The 17427-nt window shown below is 39.0% G+C and overlaps 2 protein-coding genes across 7 annotated transcripts in view; one reads left to right on the top strand and one right to left on the bottom strand.

Annotated features, from left to right (window-relative positions):
- The window catches only part of LOC135489776 (1-phosphatidylinositol 4,5-bisphosphate phosphodiesterase epsilon-1-like), a 117438-nt gene that overhangs the window by 44149 nt on the left and 55862 nt on the right, over positions 1-17427 (top strand). Inside the window, exon 1 of one of the 6 annotated variants that reach the window (XM_064775308.1) lies at positions 628-711. The exons of the other annotated variants lie outside the window; for them this stretch is intronic. The gene's annotated coding sequence lies outside the window, so the exon portion shown is untranslated. Of the gene's footprint in view, positions 1-627; positions 712-17427 lie in introns of those variants that run through there. 6 annotated transcript variants of the gene reach the window in all.
- On the bottom strand, positions 6977-14047 carry LOC135489777 (uncharacterized). The gene is made up of 4 exons (XM_064775310.1): positions 13932-14047; positions 12405-12449; positions 10343-11076; positions 6977-9827 (listed from the first exon to the last, which is right to left on the bottom strand). The coding sequence occupies exons 2-4, from the start codon at positions 12420-12422 to the stop codon at positions 9638-9640; spliced, it is 942 nt and encodes a 313-aa protein (XP_064631380.1). The 5' UTR covers positions 12423-12449; positions 13932-14047; the 3' UTR covers positions 6977-9637.

Below are 17427 nucleotides of genomic sequence, written 5' to 3'. Positions count from 1 at the left end.
TTTTGTCACCATGCATCCCCCTCATGTAGTAGCAGACTAAATGCTGATCTCAAAAATAAAGATTTTCGCCAAATGTTGTGTATAACCATGAATAAATAAATATGGTTTATTTATTCATGGTATAACCGCATTTCAATTTTCCTTGACCGCCAGTAATTTCGAACCAACGTTGCACCGGAGGACTGTAGGCAGGAGCAGGGGAGTTAAATTGGCCATCTTTGGGTGACAAATTCTGCACAGTAACGGCACTGGATCATTTCCGAATCATCACTATAAATATATTCATTGTACAAGTGTGAATAGTTTGGATATACATGTACATTTGTACATGTGAGAGGCTCCTATTGGCGACTTTGTGTAACTTTATCTTGCCAATCTGGCTGATGCCTATACAGTCCCTTTAAGATGAAAATGCTTGACATGCTATTCGTCTGGGTGCGTACAGATAACAGGACAGCATACACATTGTGATGCGAGTAGCATGCTAACTGATCGATTGTACCCCGCGTGCCGATATTAGCGATCAACGCTTAGCACTCTTGGCAAGACAGTTCAATTTGGGATCTATTTCACGTTGATGACGTTCATTCTAGCCTTCGCCGCTACCAATGTTTTGACATTAGCAATCGGAATGAGCTATAGCAGAGAGCTAGTCAAGCTCATCAACAAGGGATTATTCTATCTGCACCGACGGTATCTTCAGTTGGCAAGGTATTTTTGTTTCCCTTTCTTCCGCTTTCTTATTCATATATGTGGAGTACATGCCTTTCAATAAAGGGTGCTACAATGATTTTGGAAGTTTCTGGAACTTTTGTCTAAATTTGGATTATAACACCTGCCTTTAGTGTTGTATTCTGTTAAAGGTACATGGTACAGTACAAGTTTTTTGGACTATAGGCAGGAGCAATGGGGTTAACTTGGCCACTTTCGGGTGACTAATATGCACAGTAAGGACACTGGGTCATGTAATATTTTACGTGTTACACTGTACAACCGTGAGTAGTTTTGACGTACTGTGAGATGAGAGAGACCCCGGCCCTCTTGGCAACTTTGGATAACTATCTTGCCTACCTATTTGCTGCCTATAGTGTCTCTTTAAGATATTTCCTAGTTCCCATCCATCAATACGCTTTCCTTATGTACCTATACTTGATATAAAGGCCTACTTTGTTGATGTCTATTGTATTTCATTGTGGCGCAGGTAAAACGAAATATACATTGCCATAAAGTGCAAGCACACAAATCCACTGAAACTTGGCATAGTATTTGCTTATCAGCCTATGCAAGGGCATAGCCATAGAAGCGAGAGAGTGACAACCAAAAAGATGGAGAAACTCATTCCCCAGATTGATATATATATACCAATTGTTCAAAATGAAATCATATTTGATCAGAAAGTCTCATGTCATTTTTCTTAATTACTACCAGAATTGTATTTCTTCTCCTCTGAACAGTAATCAGATAGGATGGAGTGGATGGTGCAGTCAGATGTATCGAATTACCTCTATAGTCTTTGGTTACACCTTAGTTGATTATCACCGAGAGTGATAACCAGCTGGAGTGCTTGATCTCTTATGGTATGGGTTGGGTCCAGACTTGGTATGGGTTGGGTCCAGACTTGGCGAACAACTTTGCTAACTGTTGAATTGGAAATTTTCTAATGACTATTTGATTTTGTTACCCACTTCAAATGAAAGCAAAAGCATAACACTAGTTATTGCAATGGGAATCATTAAAGGGCAATTAGGTGGCAAAAATTAAAAATGACAAACGGCGAGTCCTAAGAAATACTGAATGAAATATTGAATTCTCGGCATCGCCTCTAAATTTTCATATATTACCTGGGCCATGGATCCATTGCACCATGAATATGACCCCAGAGTGTAATGTCAGCAGTCTTCATAAAATCAGCCCTGTTTCCAAGGGTTAGGACAGGTCCGATATATTCATATTAGCCATGTTAGTGAAAATTTCATGAATATTTGCCTCCAAGTGGATTTACCAATCAGCGCATGCAGTCGACAAAGCATAAGAAATCGAAGCCATCTTCATTTGCGTGCGGACATTGCAGTGACTCGATAAGTCGGTATGACCTTCCCTGGTCTGGAAATTAATCTAATGACCAGCGATTAATTGTTGTTTGCCGAGATATCCAAAAGCATTTTCTCTGATGTTTGTAACTTGCTCATTTTCGTTGCTGTTGTAGTGCTCGCATCATTCTATTACCGTGATTTCTGATTATTCGCCACGACCTTTTTGACCATGATGTAGCAATGGTCACGATAAAAACTACTGGTCGAGTTCAAGTTAGCGCCTTCTGGATGTTCCTTGAAACTCCTGATTGATTTCTCTGGAGACCGGGGTATCCCAAAATCGCTTTGAGCAGGGAAACCTGGAAAAGCGCTCTGTCAAAGAACTAAATATGATTATTATTATTATCAAAACAAGTTTGATTCTGTCATTATTGGGCTAGTTCGGCAATTGTGCACAGCTAAAGCCTCTGAGAAAAAAACACCATATACATATGTACCTTTCCAGGTTTTGCTTCCATTTATTTCCCTTTGCATTGCAGTAAGGACCGCTCTATTAAGGACAGGCTTGGGACTGACGAATGCTGTTCTTCTGTTCTTAACTAAGAGGTGTCCAGGCTGCGGAGGTTAAATTTCAACGGAAATAACAAATTTGGAACCAAATGTGGTGTTCTTGATAAGAGAGGGTGTCAGTAACAGAGAGGTGTCTGAGAAAAGTGGTCCCACTGTATTTCCATTTCCATTTTCCAGTGATGAAACCATTGAGTTACAATAAGTCAATATGAACAATTGCACGCCACAGAAATTTGCAATTCTACCCCTTCTGACAAAATAAGGAAAATATTAGGCTTGCGAGAATTAAGGGGATTACAGTACATGTACTTGCATTACAGAAACCATAATCTTTTTCTAGGCCTAATGATTTCTTAGCCAAATAAGCTGCAATGTCATGATGTTGATGATAGAAAGGCATTAGAATTGTTTCCAAGGTATCCTGGCATCTTGACAAGACGATGATGATGACAGAACATCAAAGCCATTGTGTTTTCGAAGATTGTCTGTTCTTCTGGTATCTTTGGCCATTTTCCCCCGGATAAAGGCTTGTTTGCTGTTTACCAATAAAGGACTTGTCGCTGAGTGTCAGCATCTTTGAGAGAAAACCTTGAGGTGAATTGGGAGAGTGTCTTGTATCTGGCCTACGGGAAGTCTTTGTCAGGTTCTTGCACCTTTGATAGTCTTTTTCTACAAGCTTCTTGATATTGTCTTTGTTCAAAGTAATTTAAAACTTTTGGTAACAGAATAAATAGTGTAGATAGTCCCGAATTTTTGAATTAGTCTACATTTATTGTCAGCAAGAATTTAATGTCGCTGATCAGAAGTGATGTCAGCACACATATGCGCTCTGACAAGCTTAGTGTTAATCTAAGGCAGTTTGTATCTCCTACTCTCCCCTGCAACAGGGTCAACTTTAAGTTACGGATATAAATGGTCTCCTTTTGAAGCACTTGGTCGCTTTCAAGAAACATGCAGCAATTTTGGCATGCCTTGTGGATATGATGTACCACTTTCGAGTTACCGATTAAACTGAGGTGCCTATTCGCACCGAAACTGGTCTTGAGAGCATGCAGTCTTCCACGCTATCATAGTAAAACATGCTAACTTTGCCCAAAGCGTGTTGACCCTCTAAAAGATACGGTGGAACTCACTTTAAGGGATACCTGTACCTCTGTAAACAGGATACACTATTTATCAAGGCCATAAATTTCGGTCCCAAATGCGCCATTCCTGTACAATTCCCTAAATCCCAAAAGTAATTAGGTACAAAAATTTGATGGGGTTACACTCAGTAATAGGTAGCTCTAGATCAAAATTTCCTGTCTGATAGTCATTTGGTGTTATTTGTCACCTGGGAAATACAGTAGTAATTTTCTATTCAGCACATTACAAATGGTGTTTTTAATAGGGGGGTGTCTTGATTACGCACAGTAATCAAGACATCTCCCGAATGACATTAAAGAATGTCAGTGTTTGGGGAGACACATTTATAGTGCTACATTTCTGCATTATTGACAGCCATAGATGGATTGCCTTGAAATAGTCCTGTTGCATGATTAATTAAAAGACCTGCCAACGTGGTAGCGCAAACTCGCATAGTGCCGAAATTAAAAAAATTCAGACAGGAATTTATCAATTGCCACCATCTTGGAAATCGGCATCCTGAGATTCAGTTGTTTGAAAATCCTACAGCATGTACTGCATCATCAGCTCAGACTGTAAGTCTTATTCACGAATAAGTGCCAATTTCTCTCGTAAAACGTTTTATTTTATCAAGAAATAACAAAATACTTCCTGGTGAGTTTTGGGATGATTTTATGGAGAACTATAAATGCAGCGTAGGGCAGCAGTCATTTTCGCGGGTTTAGTGGTGATGCGATAGCCTCTTCGCAAATCGAAAAATTCTTCTTTCCTTTTCTTTATTTCCAGATGGTGGCAACTGGCTTGTACTCGAGGCGTTGTAAGGAACGAAATCAGCGCCTCTAGTGTCACGATTGCGTGGAAGCTATTGCAATCCAATTTGCTGTCAATGTCAAAGGCCTGAAATGATCTGTAATGATTCATTTGGATGTTGATGATGATGTCTTCGCGGTGGCTGCTTCTAAGATTCCCCTGTGGGCTGAATCGACAGCATGTTCTGCAAAAGCTTGTTACTTTTGACATGTTTGATAGAAATTGAAAGCATATCTTATTTGACATGTTTGATAGATGTTTGTGAAAAAAAAGTGTGAATAATTTCATACATTTCAATGCTTTCGATTCTCCCTTCAGATCTGCAATCTCAAAGACTTGTTTCCTCTACAATTGTAATTGATTGAACCGACTGACGCGTAGTGATAACCTCATTTGCATGCATGAACAGGAATTGCATTTCTCTTGTCGCTTTTTTCATAGATGGTTTGGATCCATATACAACTTCAGGCAGTATACAATCTATTTGACATAAGACTTGCATTCTTAAAGATCTCCTAATATAAAGCTTTCAACAACTGTATCACTGCACATTGTATCAATTTTTGAACAGCTTTTTTCACGCATAGATAGTTTAGATCCATAAAAAACTTCAGGCAGTATATATCCATCTTACATAAACTTTACAATCTCAAAGATCTTCTTATAAAAAGCTTTCACAAACTGTGTCACTGCATCAGCTTTTGAACAGGTGTTGAACCAAAAGTTACTACATGGGCTAAATTTCATGTAGGAAGTAACTATTTGGCAAGCCCGGCTTACCAAACAGCGACTTTTTCTTGTCCTGAATGGAGAGCCGAACTCATTACTAATGTGTTGTAAAGTCTCCAGCTCGCCATACAGGGTAGATTTTTTACCTGTTTGGCAAGCCCGGCTGGCCGAACAGGGTGGCTTTTTAGTGCTGTTTGGTAAGCGGCTCTCCAAACAGGACAAAAAAAGATGCCTGTTCGGCGAGCGGCTTGCCAAATAGACCCGGCCTTTCATGTGAAGCATAAACGGAATGGAAAAATTTCAAAATTCAGAGAAGCTTTTTGAATGTGAACTGTTGATGCATTAGGTGTTTTTAGCTCCCAGCAGCTGCAAATAGATACTGTGGACATGGTTAACTCGAAAACATTTGCGTGCCTTTTATTTTTGCGCTTTTCACCTTAACAGATAATGGTGAAAATCAATGGCCATAAGGAAATTTGATTGAAATTACGATTATGAGTTTGTCAAAGCACTTCATTAGAAATACACAAAATTTCACAAAACCTCGAAATAAAATGGATGCAAATATATCCGAGTTCACAGTAAACAATATCTTGGCTCAGGTTGTTGTCATATGTGATAGTTTTCCAAGTAAAGGTAGTGGAATTCATAGACGAGATTGTTTTGCACTTAGGTTGTATTTTGGAGAGGTTGATTAATCTTTTGCATAAAAGTCTGCTGATGACTTCATTGGGCAGATATGTTTTATTTCACACGTTACTCGACAGCACTTAAAGGGACCTTACAGGCAGCAGTTAGGTAGGAAGATAAAGTTATCCAAAGTCGCCAAGAGAGGTCTCACCCATCTCTCTGCACGTCAAAACTAATCACGCTTGTATGAGGGTTATTTTTAGTTGTGAATGAAAATTATATTGGGTCCTTACTATGCATATAAGTCACCAAAAGATGGCCAAAGATGGTGCCTCTAGTCCCTCTTTAAGCTAGCACCGAGGTCCATCGAATATATCATTCAGCTTTTAGAAGAAAAAAAATTCTGGTACATGGCATGCCATTCAAGTTTGTTTACCAAAGCTCAAGTTGAATTTCTATCAGTCTATGAAAAACTACTTTTAAAGGCCTGCGTCGTTGGTTTACAATTTGAAAATTGTAATTGAATTAAAAAAATTCCAATTGTGTCAATCACTACTGAACATGAATAACAGATGAGTACCGTTGAATAGACAGGATTTACAAATACCATTCATTGCAAGTTTTCAAGATGTTACATGTACCTAATGCAGTTATCATGCATGCAACGGCATTGTTTATCACAGTTACTGCTATTTTCCCGGCCCCATCAAATGTGAAGGGCATACCCCTTTAATAGCCTCTCTCCCCTTTGAAGGCGACAGAAATGTGCTAGAAGTGTGTCTGCCAGTTGCTTTATGTCTTTATCGAAATAATTCATTAACATCGTAACTATGATGGATGATCTATGAGATAATGAAGCAAGAAACATGAGATTGAATCTGACCTCAAGGGACATTATACACGAAGTAATGGGGAAATGATAACAAGTTAGCTGGATGCAGTCTATACACGAAATACTGTAAAACCAGATTTTCATTGGCGTTTCATTTTTCCATAATTTGTGAATAACAGTGATTCGCATAAAGAAAAATAGCCAAAAAATATTTCTTGACTGCAAAAACCAAATAAATTGCAATCTGTCAAGCTTGCTAGTAAAATTTTATTTTTCTGAAATATTTCTGAAATACAAAAATTCAAATGTGCACAAATTTAACAGTTTACCAAGTTTATGGTACCTATTAGTATTCAACTCTATTCTGGTTAAAATCAACAAGCCATGCTGCATGCTCTTCTTCATTGTCAGAAGAAATCGACAAAAGGTGCGAGATATTCAGCGCCTTCTATAATTGCTATTCATTATTTGCCAAGTCTGAAGGCGGCTGAAGTGCAATTTATATATTTTTTTGGCCCAGCAAAACATCTCTCGACTCTGGCAGATCATTACCTCTTTCTTACTATCCTCAAGATCATTTGGCGTTTTTCCAATTGTTTTGTCGGTCATTTCGCCATAAAGCTGGCAAAATATCCCTGTTCCCAGGTGAATTATGTGGAGAACCCAATTATCGCAAGATAAGGTTGTTTCGACGAAAATAGCCTCTGGCTTATGTCAGATGGTTTCATGTAAAGGGTATGTTGTGGAAGAGACCTATTAAGGATGTGTGTCTGCTCCAAGTTCATCCACAGGTTCATCACTGTGACCTACTTATCAGGTAAAAGTAGGCCAAGTACATAAAATCCTCTGTGGGTAATGTCCTGCTAAATCGTCACAAAATGTTATCTTGTCAAAGAAATGTGTTGACCTTGACCTAAACTTTGACCTTGACCTGATGACCACTACTTTTCCATGTCAAAGGTGACCACATCCTGAACCTCATGGCCTTAAACTCCCTTTAAACATAGCTGGGGTTTTTAATCTTGATAAGATGCAAAAACCTTGGTGGTCAAGATGACCACCATATGTTTTAAGGAAGCCTCTATATAGGAATATGTCTTCATATAGAGTTCGCATTCACCTACTATGCCATACCTCGCGTATCACCGGGTACCATATCCATGCGTCTCCTCACATGTAAAGAATATCAGGCTCACCAATATTCAGTCAATAATTCAGTCCATCCACTCTGCTGATGTTTGCACATGCGATACAAGCCCAGGGAGCAAATGATATTGCCATAAAAACTATCTTGATAGCAAATGTCACATATGTGTACACACGTTTCAGTCAATACACATCTATATACTAGTATTCGCCAGTAACTTTTCTTTTTGACAATGTTTGAGTTCACAGGAGCTGACTGTACAGGTTTTGGAGTTCGTGAAAAACTTCAACAAGTTTTCATTTCCCTGGAAAATCTCTTTTGGGTGCTTATTTGTGTTGGCGGAAAAACCGGTAAAGGTTTTTTAAATGCTCAAACACCCTTTTTTTCAACAAGAGTGTAGACAGATAGGAGACCGATACTGTAACCCCTCGAGTCGTTTGTGTTCTATTTACATTAATTTTTTTACAGTAAAACAGCAGAATTAGAGTGAAAAAACATAATTAAAATAACATTCATGTACGATACAGAGTAACCTCAGATGGTGGTTTCATTCACTTCAAAATTTAGGGCACAAAAGGATGTCTTATTGTCCAAGTTTGCAGATGGATACTGGCTATTTGAGTTATTTTCCCAATGAGAGCACATTCTGGTTGTTATTTTGTGATGCACACATTTCCCCAGGCCTTGTCCAGGGCAGATTGCTCAGAAGGTTTGAATGCCCGACTTGAATACACAGTAATAAATTAATGTTCTCAGTCAGCTGGGAACTGATTCCCCAGGGTGTATTTAAGGTCCTGGGAACTTCATTGACCCAACTCCAGCTTGCTCTAGTCGAGTTTTTCCCCAGATCTTACCAGAATTCAGTAACTTGGGATACTTAACTTGTTGTTTACACTACACCAGAGATGAAACCTTACAAATAGGCAGACTGAATGTATATGGCTTTCTATCAGTCAGTTGTGATACCAGGGGCTATCATACTGAACTTTTAGCGCTATCACCTTGTCTGTAAGCAGAGCAATATCAAAACATGGACATCCGGCTAGTCTTGCTCAGTAATAATTGTTTGAACTATGTTGGTTTCTTCAGGTGGTTTCAGCTTTCTTCAGGTTGTTTGCAAATCATATAAAATCGATGTAGGTAAAAGTTATTAGTCTGATGGAGGTAATATGCATCAGTGTCTGTTGCCTACAATCCAGATTACAATATTGGCATACATGTACTTAAATTTGTGTATTTTATGCGTGCAGATGTCTACACGTAACGCGTGCACCATCTGTGCACGGTAAGTATCCTATGGGCCATACGATGAAATGTTTCTTTTGGTGCAGAATGCTATCAGCGCCTTTTTGACTCGGAAGACACTGCCAGAATGGAATGCTGATAGCCTGTCATTTCCATGTGGAGGCAAGGCTCGTGGGCGAGACAGGGGGTCCACTAGGAACTGACAGTTCATGCATAATTAATCGTTCCAATAATACTGGAAAGGATGGTGGAATTCTATGGTCGGTGTCTTGGTTGGGGGATTGGGAAGAAACAAATTGGCCAAATAGAAATTTTATGCCATTTAACCTCGATCGTGCCACTAGCACCCTTGTCGACATTATCTGATATCAGTATCATACCTAACATTTAATCCACCTACTTACTAAGTTCAATTTACCAGCAGAGTTCAATTATTTCTATGGGCGAATGAACCCTGAATGTTTAGCCTTTGACACATAATTAATCGGCTGTTCAGTACCAGCGTATGATGATACATTACAACCCCTCATTTTCTCTCATTCTATGTAACAGCTCTTGGCCTCTCTTCAATTCTTCACCCATACTTGCAGCCCTTTCTCTGGCATCGTGGACAGTGAGGGTATCTGTAAGACTTGCCGGTAAGCCCTCCTCGATTAACTTCAACTTTCGATGAAGTGACTCACACGTTTTCTCTAGGGCAACCCATCTGTTTAAAAAAAAGAAATTCTATACTAATATATACATTTAGTTCGACATCAAGGGTGGTTTTGATGATATATTGACGGTATGCAGTGTTGCAATTAAATTGGAAATGTAGAAAAAAAGCAAGTATTTATATTCGTGCTAATACTGACTTATAAGTAAGTCACAAAGCTCGTTACATTAATTCCCCATTCTAAACCGGAAACCTTTTATTCTGTAGGAACCAAGGAGCGCATAGACCTATACTGCGCTACACTGGGCCATTCCAGGGCAATTGTTTGGGGAAAGTACCAGGTAGCACTGGTGATACGGGAACTCACGACCATGATATTACAAGTCAGTTCTTATGCTTTTCCACTCTGTTCACAGGTTGGCGTGCTTGCAGGCATTAGCCCCCCCCCCCCCCCTTAAAAACCGATCACCAAAAAACATGCTTTTTCGTGCCGATTTTGGTCAAATTTGTACACGAATCTGTTTCAGTATTTATCAAGAGTAAATGGATTTGAGTTGCTAACTTACTTGGCATAAAAGCGCACAACCTGGACTTTGTAAGGCTTTGAGCACACCACCTTCATCCTTTTTTCTGCTTGGAACTTCATGGGCATCGTCCAACGTTCGGAGTTTTCTGCAGCAGATTCAATGGCATCTGGTAGATTTTTCCAAAAGCGGAAAAAACCGAATTGATACTGTTGCAAACGTTGTAGACCGATCACTGCATGTTCCAGAACTGCATCAGGTCGTTTGCCCTTTACTTCAAGTAAAAGACGATGGATGTCTCCAACCTCATTCAAACCTTCTTCCAGAAGGTCGTTTTGTTCACAACATACAGTTTTTATCTGCTGTATTTCTTCATGGAAGCGTTTGAAGGTGTGTACAGCAACATCGTCGGCTCCATCAAGAAGAAAGTTCATCCCGCGCACAAGCAGGTTGACAACACGGTCAAGTTTACTGCAGACTTTCTTCACAGCATCATTAGAGTCCAGAATCACATTTACCAGGCGGGGCAGCTGTTTTGCAACTGGCGTCTCTAACTCCCTGTCTCCAGCAACGGCAAAACGGACAAACTGAATAAGAAAATTGAGATCAGTCCCTTCAAAGGTGGGATTTTCGATATCCATATCCGCTATGTATTCAGCTTGCTCCTTCTCAACGAAACTGCTTTCGGCTGCAGGGGCTTCCTTGATCGAGAAGGTTTCTCCATCTATCTCGACTAAGAATTGGTAGTCACAACTCGATCTCTCACTACCCAAAGGCTGAAATCAAAAAAGGATAATAAGAAATGTGATATGGTGACCCTCCCTTATGAAATCATCATTGCATTAAAAATCTCTGATGTTGAAGTCGTTAGTCCTGCTAGTTTTAATTGTAACCGCCAAAATATACCATCTGTAGTACGTTGATGTATTAAGTGAACCCAGCATATACTCAGTTTTCGCCGATCTAAGACCATTTTGAATATTCAAGTGGGGCCTCAAAATTAACACAATGGTAGTTCGACACAATTCAACATGTGTAAGGACATTGCGATCGTCGGGACTGATCATTTGTGCGATGCCAAAGTCATGGGCCCAGTCCTAAATTCTCTTTCCACCGTTTGCCATCGACCACAGATGTTAATACGGTTTTACATGCGAGTGTGCCATTTCTGTAGTTCAACTCCAGACTTCACTTGCATACATATTTTTACTTCGCAAGAACATGCTGTCAGTCAATATCACTGGTAAAGCGCAAGAAAACAGTTCTACGAAGACCAAAAAAAGCAACTGCAGCGAGACGACAAGCTGATGTGCAATAGCAACTACTTGTCAGAGGGGCTGTTGGCCAAAATCATTGAGTATGTTATAGGCCTATATCGTCGCTTAATCTTTTGTATCAACACGCATTGTTCTGCTGGGTGATTTAGAGCCCACAAAATATCCGAAACGGAGAATTGGCAGTGGCGGGAAGGAAACAAATAATGATAACACAGCTGTAACTTTCTGGTGGTCGGTGTGGGATAGTTTCTCTTTAATGGATGGATGTTTGAAAGATTCTTCCAACTGCCCATTCCGTGTGCTATAAACAATCATCGTTTTCTTATATTTGGGCGGAATTGTGAAATTTAAAAAAAGTGTAAATCGATGAGAACTTTTTTGGCATTTATTTATTCATACTTAAGGAATAGACATGAACTGTACCTACATGTACGTGGATGCAAAATATGAATTCCATTGAAAACATATTTTATGGTTTTTCTGGGGACAATTTAACCCTTTTTAACCCCTATTTTTCAAGTTTTTTCGTCCAAAATCAAAAGTTTTTGAAAGCAAAATATTGGCTTTGCAAGACTCTCTATGAAGTTGGTATGAATAGAAAAGGTATTCCCCAGGATGTCGGGAATCCTCCCGATCAGTTAAAAAATGCGGATTGGCACTAGAAATGACTGGAAACCGATGTAGTGAAAAGATCGTCGATCTCGCATTTCTGCAAGACTCGTCCAGAACGGAGGTATTGCGGTGCTCGCAATTTTGCAAGACTCGTCCTGAAAGGGTTAAGTCTTCTGAGGGTAGGTGTTGGGCGCAAAAATTACTCGACTACTTACCGTACTTGCATTGGCCATTTTGGAGTATCCAGGCAGATCCTAACCCTGAAAAGATTAGTCTAATGTCATCTTAAACGAGTGGCATTTGGCAAACATATGCTAACTCTGCTCTGGTTGGTTATTTGGGATTTCTGCCGTGGAAGGGGAACACACCCCTTTTATCACAATTGTGCTCAAATTCAGTCCATGAAGAGTGTACCTTAAAGGAGTTGTGTGAATTAGGGGTCCAAAACAGGAATTTTGTCTTCATGAGGCCGGATATATACAAAACGAGGTTAAGTTACGGAAAAAATATGTATAATGATTTTTTTTTCGAAAATTACCGCAAGTTTCGAATTTTTCGCCAAATGTCCTTATTACGTCATAGTGTACCGGCTTGCGAGCCAGCGGCAGCGCAAACAATCAACGAAGATTTGCCGTTTTGCCACAGGAAGTACCGTTTAGTAATAAACATGGCTGCTTTCGCATTAGATTCGCAAAGTTCACAAAATTCAAGGCAGAACATTGCTGAGGCATTCTAGTCTTTGTTTTGTTATGGTTAGCCTACGTCAGACATGTCAGAAGCGATCGATCGATGTGCGAATGATCACATATCGACTGAGTCATCGCCGAATGCATTCTGCTCCACAATGATACCGAGCATGCGCGAACTTCAAATTTGCGCGGGAAGTTGTGGACCTTGCTATGCGTATAACTCGGAAACTACTGGGCCGATTTTTAAAAAATGACATTGGCATCTTCAGCTCAGTGTCTAGAAGCAGAATTTCCACTTCATAATGGCGTACCTTTTACTTCACACAACCCCTTTAAGTACAGTTGTTGCCCAGACTAGCATTGGTGAATACCATGGATTGGACTCTGTGAAGAGCAATGGAATGTTATTGTGTCCACTCCCATTATTCAACATCCTACTGCCAGTGGTTTTTGAAAACCCATAATTGGATAACAATGGCCATTGAATTGATTTACGGAGAAAAAATTTGCATAACTTGATATCAAATTATAAAACTGTGTCGTGAGCACCCGTGATCGTACTCAAAACCTACAACTGATTTGGTGGTATACAGAACCAATATTTCATGTGGTAACACATACTTTGTGATACTCATAGCTCTGACACTCTGATCTACGCAGTATGCAAATTTACATTTACGCTTTGGCTAAATGAATAGAAAACGAAACTAAAAATGTGAAAATGAATTTTTACAAAAGCTTGATAGATTTTAACACTTATTACATGCAATACTAGACAGAACTAATTGTAAAGTCTATTATTTGATACTGGAATTAACCCCCAAACTGCCCAAAGCTCACAAAAGTTTGCATCATGTATACATGTACATACATGTACATGCCAACAAATGGGGAAAAGCCAGGTAACATTTAATGGGACATTTGTATGTATATGTACCTAACATTGTACTATCAAAGTACTCGATCACATTGTGTTAGAGTTCTGGTACCAACAATTTGGGGTATTGCGATCTTGTATACTGAAATATCCAAATAGATAGAAAACATTCTTACCAGGCAACTTGTTTTGAAGATCGGCAATGTGGAACTGGTGTCACTGGCAAACAATGGTCCTCAACCACCACTCATGGGGAATTCCGATAGTATAATTCCTTGGCTATAGTCATAACTGATGATAGATTAATTCCATTAGTCACCACCGGGAGGACTAATGAGAAACTTCTTCCAGTAGGCGGCAGTAGTTAGCAGTCCAATACACAATGGACTTTAACCTTTGTCTAGGCATATCCATTTCATCCACCATCATTTTTTTTTTTATTCTACCACGAAACTTTTACTGTCACCTTCTGCCAATAAAATCCCTATGTTTATTTTATTATTGTTATCCACGACATGAATTTGACGATCGAGGTTAAATGGCATAACATTTTCATTTGGCTCACTGGATTGGCTATGGTAGGCCATGGCAATTTAGAGGAAACTGGGCGATCTGCGGAAACCGCCAAAAACCGTATACAGTTTTTCCTCGTTTATTTCATGAAAGTTACATGTATGGTACATGGTACATGTCAATTACAGTTACTTTGGGAAAGCAATCGACATGATTAAAGAGGCAGTCATCATGCAAGAAGAGTATTTCTCATCTTGGCTTTTAAAGGCCAACTCCTTTCGTGAAATTTGTGCTGTATAAAATGACTGTACAAATACTCTTGAGTACCGAGTTTCAGCAAATCTGTATGTGTGTGTATGTATGCAACAGCATTGTGTATAACTGCGTTTCTATTTTCCTGACCCACCAGTTAATACAAACCGTGTACCCCTTTAAAGATTAAACCCAGTGTGATTTCAAATTTCAAATTACTTCCAGTCATCTTAAAAATAATTAGGGTGTTTCCTATTTCACACAAAAGTAATTGAAGACGACAATAACTTTAATTTCCGGTTGTTTTCGTGATGGATGTATCTTATAATCTTAACTGATCGTGACATATCTATCTGTTACCTCTTGTGCCTCTAATATGTTTCAGCTGTAACGAATTTGGCATTTAGCAGGGCCATCCCTTGGGTGTACATTTTGAAATTTTATGCCGCTTTGCACCAAATAAGTGTGGCATGTTTTGTGGTAATAAGCTGACACAAATTCTAAAAGTTATGGTAATCATTTGAAATTCTTGAAACTTTCTGATGACAGGACTGATTAACAAATTAATTGCAACATAATGTGACACATTGATGTTTCTTCTTAAGGGGGTATAATGTTCGTATTGGTATTTAATCATGGATAAGGAAAATAGAAATTTAGTGATACGCATTGAAAACGTGCAATTGTCATGCATGAAACTTGGTATACACAGTATTATTCTCCACAACAACAATGCTGAAATTTTATTACATATTGACGTAATCGAAAATTTTCGAATGAAATTATAAATTTTGAATTTTCAAGGAACGTTGTCAGCCTTAAAGGTTTGATAACACTGAAAACAACAAACAAGCCATTCTGTGTCAGTCTATATGTCGGTTGATTTGCATTCATGAACAGAAATGAATGATTTTCCAGTTCAATTACAACATCATTCTTGAATTGAGGATGACATTGAAGACACTTCCTTCCAGTTTTTGTGCTCAACTTTGATCGCATTCATTGTCATTCCAGTGCTATCATTGTTATCATAATGCTACTATCTTCTCAGGTGATGAGAATCAGACTTTTAGCCTCATTCATTGAAATACCTGATAATTGGAATTCTCAATGTGTTTTGAGCATAATTTTTATGGGCTTACATCCGTCGCAACGAAATTTAACTTTGGCGTGTTCTGACAATGACAATTTAGCAAGATTTGATTTGCGCATTCCTTTCTGCCTTGCTCAATCGAAGCTGTAAAACCACTAAATTTTTTTAATGACCTGCTGAACTTACACTCCAGACGCAGTGGACCAGCCTTGTTCCTCACCATAAGGAGACCCAATTAGGATGGATTAAATGGACTACCCAGGGAGTCTCGCTGAACCGTGCCGTCCCTTTTATAAAGACCATGCCTATGAAATATCAAAGAATTCACCGAAAAGTCTAATTTCCAAAACCTAAATGTAAACAACAAAATGGATGTCCTTATTAAGAGCTAAATCTGCAGACATATCAGAAACCATGTAGGCTACGCAATTTATTGAGAAATCTTGGTATCAGAAATCATAACATATTGAGAATAAAAAACGAAACTTAAACTGCATGAATCATAATATTTATCAAAAAATACTTCTAATGAACAGCAATATCTTAAAGTGCATATACTTATTTAGAAAAATCTTTTAAGTGAGTCTTCTGATGCGATGATTTGATTTCACATCTCTCTGTAGCATGAAACTAAATAATTCCACAATTTGTTTAAGTATGATTTCTCTGCAATCAAAGTCATAGTTTCAAATCAGAAGTCGATATTTATTGGATTTTGTCAATTGAGAATCGATGCGCCGATTTCGAGTCATTACTAGCAATTTAATTTAGGGAATGTGATTACCGTGCCCTACTCTTCAGATAGTCAGCGGTCATCAAATGGGATAACACTCTCTTAGGATCTGCCATTAACGTCATCTTTTCCATCAAATCGGAACCGTTCCAGAATCTGTGTTTTGCACGCATCAGTTTGTGTCTATAACAAGCATAACCACTTGGAATTGGTACAAAATATAGAAGCACTCAAAAAGCAATCAAAATCGCATGTGTTTAGTTTGAGTGTTTGGATAGAAATTGATCCATCACTGTTAGTGTTAGAATGGGTGAATGGGTCAGAATCGCTCTGGTGGAGCTGTTATTTTGCCCAAAACCTCGGTGTGGCGTCATAGCAATGGCCTAAATTTTGTTTCCACCCCTCAGTGTTCATTGAGACGACCAGTACCTCAAGTACGGTCAGAGATCCTAACTCTCTCAGTTCCAATTCATCAGAAGCAACAGTCCTCCTGATTAATCAGAAGCGACAGTCCTTCTGAGTCATCAGAAGGAAGTCCTTCTGATTCATCAGAAGCAACAGTTTGTCTAATTCATCAGAAGCAACAGTCCTTCTGATTCATCAGAAGCAACAGTTCGTCTAATTCATCAGAAGCAACAGTCCTTCTGATTCATCAGAAGTGACAGTTATTCTGAATCATTAAACTGATTCAACAGAAGTAACGGTCCTTTCGATTCATCAGAAGCAAAAGTTCTTCCAATTCATCAGAAGCGCCAGTCCTTCTGATTCATCCGAAGCAACAGTTCCTCTGATTAATCAGAAGCAACAGACCTTCTGAGTCATCAGAAGCAACAGTCCTTCTGATTCATCAGATGCAACAGACCTTCTGTGTCATTAGAAGCAACAGTCCTTCTGAGTCATCGGATGTAACCGTCCTTCTGATTCATTGGAAGCAAATGTCTTTGCCCCTGGGCCCAAAATCTTTTGTCTCCTGCATGCACAGAAGAAATTTAGCCTAAAATGCCTCCATAAAATAGGAAAGGGGAAAATACATAAGCACATAAATAAAAAGAGTTGGACAACATTTACAGGATGAGTCTTG

The sequence above is a fragment of the Lineus longissimus genome, chromosome 6 (genome assembly GCF_910592395.1).
Source record: "Lineus longissimus chromosome 6, tnLinLong1.2, whole genome shotgun sequence".
In the NCBI taxonomy this organism is placed as follows: domain Eukaryota; kingdom Metazoa; phylum Nemertea; class Pilidiophora; order Heteronemertea; family Lineidae; genus Lineus; species Lineus longissimus.
Note: the sequence above shows the minus strand (reverse complement) of the source record. Positions and strands in the feature narration are given on the sequence as shown.